This window comes from Polypterus senegalus, chromosome 17, assembly GCF_016835505.1.
Source record: "Polypterus senegalus isolate Bchr_013 chromosome 17, ASM1683550v1, whole genome shotgun sequence".
NCBI lineage: Eukaryota > Metazoa > Chordata > Cladistia > Polypteriformes > Polypteridae > Polypterus > Polypterus senegalus.
Window position 1 is genome coordinate 99006193 of NC_053170.1, and position 12940 is coordinate 99019132.

A 12940-nucleotide genomic window follows, 5' to 3' on the forward strand; every position below is an offset into this window, starting at 1 on the left:
AGATCTGTATTTAAGTACAGTCGCATGTGCAATTAATTGCTTTAAACACTTCCAGAAAGGAACTAAACGCCATTCTTTTCGTATCAAGTATCATGAACTCGGAGTCCCAAGATCACTTGTTACCTGTACCTCCTTACCTGTCTCACTGTCCTTATTGTACCCTGTGTAGGGACATCTAATGGCAGGCAGCTCTCTGACTGGGACCATATCACATAGTCCTAAGCACTTCCAATAATGCCCACTAAGAGGGGATATCACGATCAAACACTGGCTAGCAATAAGGGCAAGTGCCAGGATGGATATCAAGTAGAGCCCCTGGCAGTTTGTGTACCAAAGATGGGCGAGTGGCGAGTGAGGGACACTAGTTCACTGTGTACAAAGTGTGCATTTATTTTGATAAAATTGTCCACAGCGCTGTATAAACTCTTTTCAATAAATAATTAACAAAACAGTGTGTATAACATAGCCAATAAATAGATCAATGAAATAAATTAAAACAGTGAAAAGGTTATCAGTCACATTCGCAGAGCAGCAATCCCATGGAGCGTTTCCAAGCATTCCTCCCATTTTACTACCAAAGTGTCACTGAGCTTGCACCGTCATCTCTGTCATTACGCACCGTTTACTCGCACAAGTCCCTCCTCTAATGATCCATGCGTCATATTTTTATTTGTTTGTTTAAGTCTGGAAGGAGACTCTTTCATAATCGATGCCAAGGCACCAGTATGGGCGGAGCTCGTTTTCGTTTATGACCACCATAATTGAATGAAAGCGTAGTAGAGTGGACGTGGCCTTATGGAGGACTTTCAGATAACTGCTGATGCAAGTAACGTGGCACGTGAGAAGCCCACCTGAAACAGACAATAGTAAGGGACGTAGGGATTAATGGAAAACACAAAACTCAACCGAGGTGAAGGGAAAGGGGAATAATGATAACAGTGTTGTCTCTTCCCACAATGACGTGGCTGACATCGATATTTTAGTCTGACCCATGTATGTGTGTTTGATTTCTTGACAGAAAAGACTTTGAAATCAGCCAACTGCAGAGCAAAGTGGAAGACGAGCTGGTGTTGGGTCTGCAGCTTCAGAAAAAGATTAAAGAGCTGCAGGCAGGTTTCTCCCCCCTCACGCATTTCTTGCCTTCTTTTTCTTTCCTGAAATATACAACGGGAAGTAAGTGGATGTTTTGCCTCTAGGCTCGCATTGAGGAGCTTGAAGAAGAAATCGAAGCGGAGCGTTCTTCCCGAGCAAAGACAGAGAAGCAAAGGGCCGACCTGTCTAGGGAGCTGGAGGAGATCAGCGAGCGGCTGGAAGAGGCTGGAGGCGCCACGTCAGCCCAGATCGAGATGAACAAAAAGAGGGAGGCTGAGTTCCTGAAGCTCAGGCGGGACATCGAGGAGGCCACCTTGCAGCACGAGGCCACCACCGCTGCCTTACGAAAGAAGCACGCGGACAGTGTCGCCGAGCTCAGTGAGCAGATTGACAGCCTACAGCGGGTGAAACAGAAGCTGGAAAAGGAGAAGAGCGAGTTCAAGATGGAAGTGGACGACCTGGCGAGCAACATGGAGGGCGTCTCCAAAAGCAAGGTAAACCCGCCAGATACCCGCTTCTTCACCTCATCATAGGGAGAGCATTGAGAAGCGATGCTTAAGTGGCCATTGTGCAAACCAGTCCTGATAAGTCGATAACGTAGAAAATCGAGGGATGGACGGACGGTGTTTTGGATTTTTAGCTGTTTTGGTTGGTTTTATCTTCTACCTGTCCATGTTTTTACTCTTTGTCTCTCTGGTCTGCTTCTCCTGTTTTAGTGACCAGCCATTTAGCTTGTTAATTAGGATTAACAGTGGTCATGATTAGGAGTGTTATTGTGAATTTTGGATGATGTCTTTCTAAAGTGACTCTCCATAGGGCTCCTCTGTATTTCGACTTTGTGCTTGTTGTCTGGTGACCGACCGAATAGATCTCCCCTTACAGGACGTCTGTCTTTTCTCCCTCACAGAATGACCACAGCTAACAAGTGGCTTGTTTATTTCAAAGCAATCATAATGGAGTGGCTTTGTGTTCTCATTTCATTTTCAACCCCTGACTTGGTGTCGTCTTTTACAATTTCTAAATACGGCTTCACTTAACGATGCAGATTTTCTGGTGTGAATGAATGAGCGTCACAATTAAGAGCATTAAGACATTTTTTTATCTACTCCAGGCAAATTTTGAGAAGTTGTGTCGCACCCTTGAAGATCAGCTGAGTGAAATGAAGACAAAGACGGATGAAGCCCTGAGATCACTGAATGAGATGACGACGTTCAAATCGCGTTTGCAGACGGAAAATGGCAAGTATTCCATTAAACATATGGCTTCGATTGATAGCCATTCCTGGCAATGCAGAATTACGGGCCTTGGCGTCATAACAATGACTGCTGGAGTAAGCCATCCCATAGACGGACACTGCCAAGTCAAACAAATTTGATTCATTTATGAAAACACCACAGTAAAGTGCCGGTGGGGTACCCAACAGGCCATATTATGGAGCTATTTTATGGGTCAATCACTTTAAACTTCTGTACTTTTATTAACAGGAGAGCTCAGTCGTCAGCTGGAGGAAAAGGAATCGCTTATATCCCAACTTTCTAGAGGAAAACAAATGTTCACCCAACAAATCGAAGAGCTGAAACGACTCTTGGAGGAGGAGAACAAGGTAATGGAATGAGGCAGAGTCACGAGAGGCCTTTGGAGGTTTCCATTTTCTATCCTGACCTGACTGGTCTCTGTCTGGGATAGCCTTGCTATGTACCCCTGTCTGTCTGGACCTTGTCTTCTTGGGGTCTTGGCTCCCTTATGTTGTCTAAAGAAGTTGTGGACTGACCAGTGTGACCTTCACGTGCATGGCACGGAATGGATGAGACTCTACTTTGAGTTTGGAGCTGGCCTGCGCTGTGCTCCAGATGAAACTACCTTCAGATTCTACTGCTCCTTATATTAGATACACATTTTAGTGTAGTTGGCAGCATTAGATAGATAGATAGATATCACCTAAACTGCCTCATTACTAAGCCCCACATCACTCTTAGTATTTCTATGGCTTTTGGTTTGGGTTCATTTTATATTTTTTTACACACCTAATGAGATGTTCAGTGTGCTTTCTGGAGGTTCTGATAAAGCATCTCAAACAAGATAGATAGATACTGCGACCAGAGGCAAACGAAGCAGTCAGAAGTAGGTAGGAATGCTGGGATACCATGGTAAAAAACAATAACTGTAACAAAAAGCAAAAGAAAAGACACTGATCCAAAATCAACCAACAGCACTTTAGGCTCTTTTGTTGTTCTTTCCTTTCCAACACATATATCTCTATACATAATCTTCATTTGGATCTTGATCTTTGTTTGTCTGCAAATGAATTAGAAGAAGAAGCACTAGATGGTAGTAGAGAGACAGCTAAAACATAGGCATTGCATTAAAAATCTCCTCCAGGCTTATACTACTGAAGACTGTAGTACGCCAGTCACACCTCAAAACACAGACATTCAAACTAAACAAATTGTTGTGCTTTACATTAACTATTTAGATCACTGATTTAGATCTTGATCTTTGTTTGAGAATGAGATTGCAGAAGATAAAAGGTACGTGCCAACATAACATATGATTGAAAGAAAGACAGTGGGTAAAATGAATGACAATGTAACAGCACGTTCCGGAAATAATTATTGTTACATTGTAGCCGGAGAGTTCTGCGCGTGTCACAGTTGTACCGTGGCTTGCTCACATGTCAGTGAAGTGATCTCTATTTATGCTTTAAAGAGCCTGGATACCTATGTGTCCCCCTTTTATAACCATTGCATCGTGTATATTGCCTTACTCTTTGGATTGCCACAAAGCATCCTGCAAGATTGGAGAAAGGTTGAGAAGACATTGTGAGAGGAAACGACCGCGTCGTGAAAACGAGACGGACTGTGAACAGACAGAAGCAGAAATGCTCCTACACCACCACATAATTACGATTCGGACAGTGATTCTGAGTAGGCCGTTCCTATCGAATCAATGTCCAAGGGTTTTCTTTTGTAATTTTGTTTCCCTTATAAAAAATCATAATGATGTGTGACGAAGGGCCCACGACTGGCAGCCGCGTTTAAACAGGGAGCCCTTCACACACAACTTTAACACGCACAACGTAGTTGGGCGTACATGGCTAGTACAATATATATATATATATATATATATATATATATATATATATATATATATATATATATATATATATATATATATATATATATATATATATATACAGTATTTACACATTTTTTACATAATCATTTTTTACACTTTTTTCTTTTAAGGCCAAGAACGCTCTGGCTCATGCCCTTCAGTCCTCTCGCCATGACTGTGACCTTCTCCGAGAGCAATATGAAGAGGAGCAGGAGGCCAAGGGTGAGCTACAACGCTCTCTCTCTAAGGCCAATAGCGAGGTGGCTCAATGGAGAACTAAATATGAGACTGATGCCATCCAGAGAACTGAGGAACTGGAAGAAGCAAAGTAAGTGAAGAGTCACCAACAATGATCATCGTCATCATCATCATTACTGTCATTAAGGTTTGGTAGGTCTGTGACATATAAGAATCCATAAGTGCAAACTGATTTCAATTTCCTCAATTCTCTTTAGCCTAACAGATGTCTGGAGTTAAACTTTCATTTGAAAGTGACAATCCATTTAATGCCAGGGATTCTGGGGTCCTCTTTTGGGTCATTCTGCATGCAGCCCTAAGAGATTTTCTGTTGTACCATTAATATCGAGAGGCCCTATTATATCTTGGCATTTCACATAGACAGAGTCGTGTGTGTATTAGACATAGAAAGTCATGTGGATCGTTAACACTAACGTTACGTGACTTCAGGAAAAAACTGGCGCAGAGGCTTCAGGATGCAGAAGAGCAGTGTGAAGCCACAAATTCCAAGTGTGCATCTCTGGAAAAGACCAAGCAAAGGCTACAGTGTGAAGTGGAGGACCTCATGCTGGATGTGGAGAGGGCCAACGCCGCAGCCGCAGCTCTAGACAAGAAACAAAGAAATTTTGACAAGGTGCTTCAGCAAAGTTTGGTTAATTTGTTTTGTTTTTACAGTTTATTCTCTGACTCTCTCTTATTAGTGTATGAAATTCATTTTACAAATCACTGACAGATCCTGGCAGAATGGAAACAGAAGTATGAAGAATGCCAGGCTGAGCTGGAAGCCTCTGTTAAAGAAGCGAGGTCACTAAGCACAGAGCTCTTCAAGCTAAAGAACTCTTATGAGGAGTCTTTGGACCATCTGGAAACCTTAAAGCGGGAAAACAAGAACTTGCAGCGTAAGTAAAAACTGAACATCGTTAAAAAGAAAATATTAAGGCAAATATATGATTACTATGTGGAGTGAGAGGCACCCCAAAGTGGTGCATTTTAATTAAAGTGCTTTAGTGGAGCTATCGTCATATTTCTATCTATCTAATCCTGCCTACTATACCAAATTCTATCTATCTATCTATCTATCTATTGTATATTGCCTCTATCTATCTATCTATCTATCTATCATATAATGATATAGCACCTTTTCTATTTATCTATGAATTTACTTATTTGTCTGTGTGTCTACTGCTAATATTTTATTAATTGATTACCATGTCTATTCATGGGAGGCATGGTGGCCCAGTGGTTAGCACAGCTGCATTGCACATCCAGTATTCTGGATTCATGTCCCATTCTCAGATGCTGCCTTTATGGTCTCTGTATGTGCCCCTCATGTCTGGGTTTTCATTAATTGTCAGTATCAAAGATCTCTCTGACGGACAGATACATTTGCACCCCAAATGTTAGAAATGTCCCACACCAATAGACCAAGGTGATGGATGACATCTTTGAGTGTCAGACAATTCTGAGTTGAAACCTTTTGGCTTTTCCATTTCTTTTTGCCTTCTGCTCGAGTTTATGTAACGAGGTTGTTTTGAAAACATTAACATTTTATCCAATCCTTCTTCAGAATGAAAGATGCCTATAAAGTAGAGGAAGAGAAATCTTCACAAAGTCTAAGTGATGTGACATTGTGTTTCTGTCTTCAGAGGAAATAGCTGATCTTACGGAGCAGATTGGAGAATCAGGCAAGGTGATACATGAATTGGAGAAGGCCAAGAAGCAAGCGGAACAAGAAAAACTGGAGCTGCAGGCTGCTCTGGAGGAGGCTGAGGTGAAGCTTTCCTCCCATTTTCACTTGTTGACGAGAAACCAGGACCCAAAACGGTCTCATCCTCTTTCAAATCAACATCTGGTGACCTGTGTGTTAACTTCATCATTTCTCCTCCTCCTCCTTCCAGTCCTCTCTAGAACATGAAGAAGCCAAGATCCTACGGATCCAGCTGGAACTCACACAGGTGAAATCCGAGATTGACCGGAAGATTGCAGAGAAGGATGAGGAGATCGACCAGATGAAGAGAAATCACCAGCGAGTGGTGGAAACCATGCAAAGCGCTCTGGATGCCGAAATCAGGAGCAGGAATGATGCCCTGAGACTGAAGAAGAAGATGGAAGGTGACTTGAATGAGATGGAAATCCAGCTGAGCCATGCCAATCGGCAGGCAGCGGAAGCTCAGAAGAACCTGAGGAACACACAGGGGCAGCTCAAGGTACTGTGACTGAATTTATCATTCCATACAAAATGCTTGCGAAAAGAGTCTTAAACTCGGAGTACTGGTTTTAATAAACCCTTCAGGTGGTGTCTAGGGCTGCTGGGCTCAAATTGTGATTTGGGATGAAATCAAATGGTGTGCAATATGTCAAAAGTAAATGCTGTGGATGCTAGAGGTCGCTGTTGCCCCTTTCAACCCAACAGACAGATGCACAGCACACAGGGAAAAAGCACAAAGAAGTTCTTTTAATTCTTTCTCCTTTTCTAATAGTGCCCTAAGCACCACAGCCACAATAAACAGGCAAAAATACGCAATAATCTCAATTCACTCTCTCTCTATTTCCTCCTCCACACCTCCCAGCATATTGACCTTTAAGGATTTGGATACTTTTGATATCCTTCTGCAGGACCCCTCACATCCCTCACATAGACTTGTCACACTTCTGCCATCCAGGAGAAGATCACGGCAGCATCAGAGCAAGATCTGCCAGGCTGCAGGAGGTTTTACCTCCAAGCTGTCAGACTCCTTAACACCAGGCTGCCCCTGGGATCTTCCATACGGCCTCAACCACCTCTAGAAACAGAACTTTTATGCATGCAGGCCACTGTCCTGCAAAGACGAGTGGGCAGGTAGAGAAGAACTGAAAATCTCATATTGACCTTTAAGGATTTGGATACTTTTGATATCCTTCTGCTGTGAAACATTCTGACCTGTCATTGTCTACACGTCTTAAACAACTCTTATCATACGCTGATCATTCCTCTTTTATTTATCTATATCTATTATTTATTACATATCATCCATCCATCCATCCATTATCCAACCCGCCATATCCTAACAACAGGGTCACAGGGGTCTGCTGGAGCCAATCCCAGCCAACATAGGGCACAAGGCAGGAAACAAACCTCGGGTAGGGCGCCAGCCTACCGCAGGGTACACACACACATCATGCACACACTAGGGACAATTTAGGATTGCCAATGCACCTAACCTGCATGTCTATGGACTGTGGGAGGAAACCCACATAGACACGGGGAGAACATGCAAACCCTGATCTCCTAACTGCGAGGCGGCAGCGCTACCCACTGTGCCACCGTGCCGCCCATTACATATATTTATTATATTACATATCATATATTAACTATATTTATGTATCTAGATTGCAAATACCATACATTACTAACTGCACGTCAATATTGCTGCTACTTCTTTGTCTTGTCTTGTTTGTGTTTTAATTTTAAATTTAAAATCTAACTATTTTTAATTTATTATTTACACGTCTTGTTGTTACACTGTGGACCCTGAGCTTCACAATGGTTGAGATGACAATAAAGTTCACTTTGACTTTGACAATGTGCTTGTCGTTTGCAGGACGCCCAGCTCCACCTGGATGACGCCCTGCGCACTCAAGAAGACCTGAAAGAGCAGCTGGCGATGGTCGAGCGTCGAAGCAATCTGTTAGCGGCCGAAATGGAAGAGATGCGGGCTGTCGTGGAGCAGACAGAGCGGGCACGCAAGGCGGCGGAACAGGAGCTGCTGGACGTCACCGAGCGGGTGCAGCTGCTGCACTCTCAGGTTTGTGCCCCCCCCACTGAGCAAACTGTGCCGCTGGCTTTAACTGGCAAGGCACTGCAGCGCTGACCCCATTGTTGTGCATTTACCAGAACACCAGTCTCATCAACACCAAAAAGAAGCTTGAAACGGACATAAGCAACCTGCAGGGTGAAGTCGAGGAAGCCATCCAGGAAGCGAGAAATGCCGATGAGAAAGCAAAGAAGGCCATCACTGATGTGAGAACCTGACTGGGGGCAACATGGGTAAGTGAGTGGGAATGGTGTGCTTCTCTTTCACCCACACACTGTCCCCTTTGCTAGGCTGCAATGATGGCTGAAGAACTTAAGAAGGAGCAGGACACGAGCTCCCACCTGGAGAGAATGAAGAAGAACCTGGATCAAACCGTGAAGGACCTGCAGCACCGTCTGGATGAGGCAGAGCAGCTGGCCATGAAGGGAGGGAAGAAGCAACTCCAGAAACTGGAAGCGAGGGTAAGAGGGGGCATCAGGTGGCCCCATTCCCATCCCCATCGACTGATTCCCTCATATCAGTTACCGCTTGCCCATCTCAGGTCCGAGAGCTGGAGAGCGAGCTTGACAGTGAGCAGAAACGGGGAGCGGAGGCCATCAAAGGTGTGCGCAAATACGAGCGGAGACTCAAGGAAGTTACCTACCAGGTGAGGGATGGGGTGCCCATCCATAAAAAATTTCCTCTTTTGGTTCAAGGGAATGCTTTCATGAATTTCACTTTTATCACAGGCTGAAGAAGATAAGAAGAATTTGATACGACTGCAAGACCTGGTGGACAAGCTGCAGCTGAAAGTCAAGGCCTACAAGAGACAATCGGAAGAGTCGGTGAGTGCAAGTCTCTTATTTTAATACACTCGGAGTCAAAAGAGGACTTGACCATGCTAGCTGTGGTCCAATCTCATTAAAAACGAATGCATAACAGATAGCACATGAATAAGAATTGAGTAGAAATTAAGAGCAAGGTGGAGAATTATTGGACCACAATGGGACCACACATGCTACAATGTCCATGTTTGGCAATACAATCACCCGTACATCATGACATGGAGTCAAACAGGTGCCACTTTTCGTCTAGTGGCACATCCAAACAAGCTTCATGTAACTACTTCTCCATGGAGACAGTGGTCCTCATACATTGTTCTTCCAGAATCTTCTCCACAAATTTGCTTAGAGACAGCATCAACACCTCTGCTGGCCAGGGAAAGCTACCAAAGTCACATTGGCACTAGGAGGAGACGGCAGTCATGCATGAACAGCCATTGTCGTGTGGGAGAATAGCCCTACAGGCCTACCAAGAAAGGCCACGTAGCAGCAAATGGGATCACCATGACATTTTCGCTCACTGATGTGGACTTTAGGGTTGCCTTTGAATCAACCCTAAAACCAGAATAGCACCAAAGATGCCCAAGTAAAAAGAAAAAGAGTCAATTTGTCAGCATAAAATGTTTGACAGATAAACTCACTGGGCCTACCTAATATAATGATGGCTCCTTGACATACCTGTGAGATAAGTTGCCCACGTTCTCTTGTCTCACCTTCCTTTCCACTTCCTCAAACCACAATGATCTTCATTCCTTCTTCCAGGTGAGCCTTTGTCAATTTTTCTACAACCAACTCTAAGTTCTCTAACTGGAAGGAGCTTTCAAGTTTCCTTTCAGAATGAAGAAATTCCTGGAGTCATCATCCTAGAGCTCCTCTTGGCAGTGCCATTTCTACTCACAGTTCAGAAATGGTTCCTCTTATACAGGTTACATATAATGTGGAGGGCCACATGCCTCCCTGATGCCATCTGATGGACTGGTGGCTATTAGTCCCCCATTCGCCATTATCTTCATTGAAATAGTTATATCCGCGGACTCTCTCATTCCACCCAACTGCCCTTGTCAGGTTATGTTACCATTGATGCCCCACATTATAAGTGTGTTTCTTCTGATTATCAGAATTAAACTTTGCTACAGTCAAACTTCCCTCAGAATCACTTGTGTGACACCAGCTGTCCCAGTGATTGACTAAATGACACAACTATATGCATCATCTCTACATGCAAAGTCATATCCTGAAAGGCAAAATAAAGTGGGGTATCCCATCCCAGTCGAAGGCAGTCCACTTCTGACATGGTCAGCAACGAAAGGAAGAGTCCCACCTCTATACGTTATCTGTCGGAGGTTGAAGGAATTTAGTGGCGATCTAACGAGAGCTTTGGTGGAAAGTGCTGACACAGCCACCGTGATGATCTGTCTCTCATTCTATCAACCCCTCCATGTGCTTCAACTACTGTGAGCGTCTTCTGACACTCAGGGTTACCAGGATGGCAGCCTGGTCTCTCAAAGACCAACAACTCTGTCTTCTGTCAATTGGTCTTAATGGTCCATGCATCTGACCAGCATACCATTGATGCTGTAGTTGTTGCACGGCCTTCCTGAGGTCATGGTGGTCCAGTCCTCCTCACTTGGTCTTTTTTAATGGTGAGGGGGATGCAGTGGCCTCTAGTGGTGGTTATGAGAAGAACAGACAAACCAACCTGTACAGTTGCACTCTTCGCTCTGCTGATCTCCTTCATCATTTTTCATGAAAAGAATATATCTTTATAAATCCACTAGAACAGGATACGTGGACCTCAAAAGCGGGCCTGGGGCAGTTGCCCCACTTGCCACCCCCAAACGCCGCTCTTGCTTGCCTCCCTCCTCCTGGTGGTGGCTCTGAAAGGATTTTTTTTTTGTTCAATTTGTAGTTGACCACGCTCATTTTTATATACTGTTGTGCTTTCTCTCAGGAGGAACAAGCAAACACAAACCTTTCCAAGTTTAGGAAGGTCCAGCATGAGCTCGAAGAAGCCGAAGAGAGGGCCGACATTGCTGAATCGCAAGTCAACAAGCTGCGAGCCAAGAGCCGAGACATCGGAGGCAAGGTGGGTCTGCCGTCGCACGGATTCTCTGCTCTTCACCCGCCACGCGTTAGCTTACCTGTGGAGATGATGGGAAAGAAAATATGGATGGGTGACAACCCGAGGAAGCTCAGCCATGGTGTGACAATGCGGGTTCCTCTCCATGCTCCTGTCTTGCTTCTGGGAGCTCTGAACCCGACACCGTTGATAATGTCACCGATGAGCTGGACAGTGAGGCACAACAATGAAGCAAGGGGACGGTGCAAAAAGTGTTTTTATTATAAACAACAAAATCAAAAGCAGTGTCCAAATAAATAGTGCAGTGTCTCAAAATCTTTAAATAAATAATTTAATAAAAAGGTGAACTGTGGAGGCTAGCACAATAAATCAAATGAGGTTAAAATAATGGCTGGAAGCCCGGTGCCTTCTTTCTACTGGTGACTCCCCTACTTCTCCTGTCCAGGCTATGCACCAGCTGACCTTCCCTCTGCTGGCTTCTTCTGGTCTGTTCACCTCGCCGATCTCTGGCTCCGGTGGGCTTCACCAGACCGTGACATGGGCTCCCCAGCGACCAGAGCGCTCACACTAGTGGGTTCATTTCCAAAGTCCTGACTCCCGCTGCCTTCTCGGCCTTATGCAGCGAGCCATCCTCCTTCCAGTTACTCCCGCTCCTCCTTAATGCTCAGTTGCAGCGACCACAACCGACTGCACCCAGGCTCACTGCTCAGCTGCATTTGTTGTCTACAACGAGCACCTTCGCTCGTTCACACACCGGCTTTCTCCTCCCTGCTTCCTGCCTTCTCTCCTTCTTTACCTCCGTCCATCTTTTCTTTCTCCCTCACCCCTAGCCGCCTCGCGCTTATATTATTTATTACAGGGACGGGGATCAGGTGTGGCGATTAGCAGCTCCCGGCATCAATTATGAATGTGGATGACTCCTCACCTGTGCACTTAAGCGAGGACCGCCTGCATCACGAATTCACTGGAGAACCTGCTCTGGCCACACTACCATGTCCCCTCTCTAAGCCGCGAGTGCGGTGACTGTTTATTTAAAAAGTGGCCTTTTTGACTTGAGCTGTGGACCTGCTACACCACACATGGAGTCAGTAGGGAATCTCTAGGTGCCATTCCCAATTGGCCCGCCTTTACCTGTTTGTATAATGGTATTGCTTGGCTGCTATTTAAGGAAAAAAGGATTCATTTAGAGGTGTGGGTCTTAAATTAAAAAGTCAATTAAAGGCAAAAGACCAGCAAAAACTGGTCACCTATTTAGAAAAGGGTTAGAATGAAAACCTGCACCCAACTGCAGCCCTACAGGACTGGAATCGGAGATAAAAACCCTCCAACAGAAACAAACGATTCTCCAGATAGAAGCTCCCTGACGCAATCCAGCCATGGACGGCCACCTGAGCTACCACTGGTCCACTGCATTCCAAAACTAGGAAAGTAATGGTAGGACACAACCCTGGGGAAGGAGAAGCAAGCCATCCATTCCATGAATGACAAGTAAAGATCGGCTCATGAGAATCTATTCCCTGACACCAACTCCGTACTCTGAGTGGGTCCAGCACTGGAACGGCTCGCTGACTCCACCAGGGTAGCTAAAGTTAAAATGGCTACACGTTTCTTGGAGTAGGTCACCTGGATTCACCTCCAGCAAGCTACTCAAAGAGATCTGGCCTCGTTTTGAGACCTCCAAAGAACATGAGGATAGAGTTGGAGTTTAGTTTGGACTCTCCCATGGAAATAAGACATTTTAGCAAAAGGGAATTTGACGGCTCAGTCAGCTGATGGATTTTTAACGGCTGCCGTCTTCAGGA

The 12940-nt window shown here is 44.8% G+C and overlaps 1 protein-coding gene across 1 annotated transcript in view; it reads left to right on the forward strand.

The window, feature by feature from the left end:
* Window positions 1-12940, forward strand: part of LOC120517968 (myosin heavy chain, skeletal muscle, adult-like) — a 34749-nt gene that overhangs the window by 20914 nt on the left and 895 nt on the right. Inside the window, exons 26-40 of the mRNA XM_039740514.1 lie at window positions 1019-1109; window positions 1197-1586; window positions 2204-2330; window positions 2577-2695; window positions 4338-4534; window positions 4894-5077; window positions 5177-5342; window positions 6090-6214; window positions 6342-6650; window positions 8025-8228; window positions 8318-8443; window positions 8528-8698; window positions 8779-8883; window positions 8966-9061; window positions 11010-11144. Of these exons, the coding sequence (XP_039596448.1) occupies window positions 1019-1109; window positions 1197-1586; window positions 2204-2330; window positions 2577-2695; window positions 4338-4534; window positions 4894-5077; window positions 5177-5342; window positions 6090-6214; window positions 6342-6650; window positions 8025-8228; window positions 8318-8443; window positions 8528-8698; window positions 8779-8883; window positions 8966-9061; window positions 11010-11144 (2545 nt within the window). The remainder of the gene's footprint in view (window positions 1-1018; window positions 1110-1196; window positions 1587-2203; window positions 2331-2576; window positions 2696-4337; window positions 4535-4893; window positions 5078-5176; window positions 5343-6089; window positions 6215-6341; window positions 6651-8024; window positions 8229-8317; window positions 8444-8527; window positions 8699-8778; window positions 8884-8965; window positions 9062-11009; window positions 11145-12940) is intronic.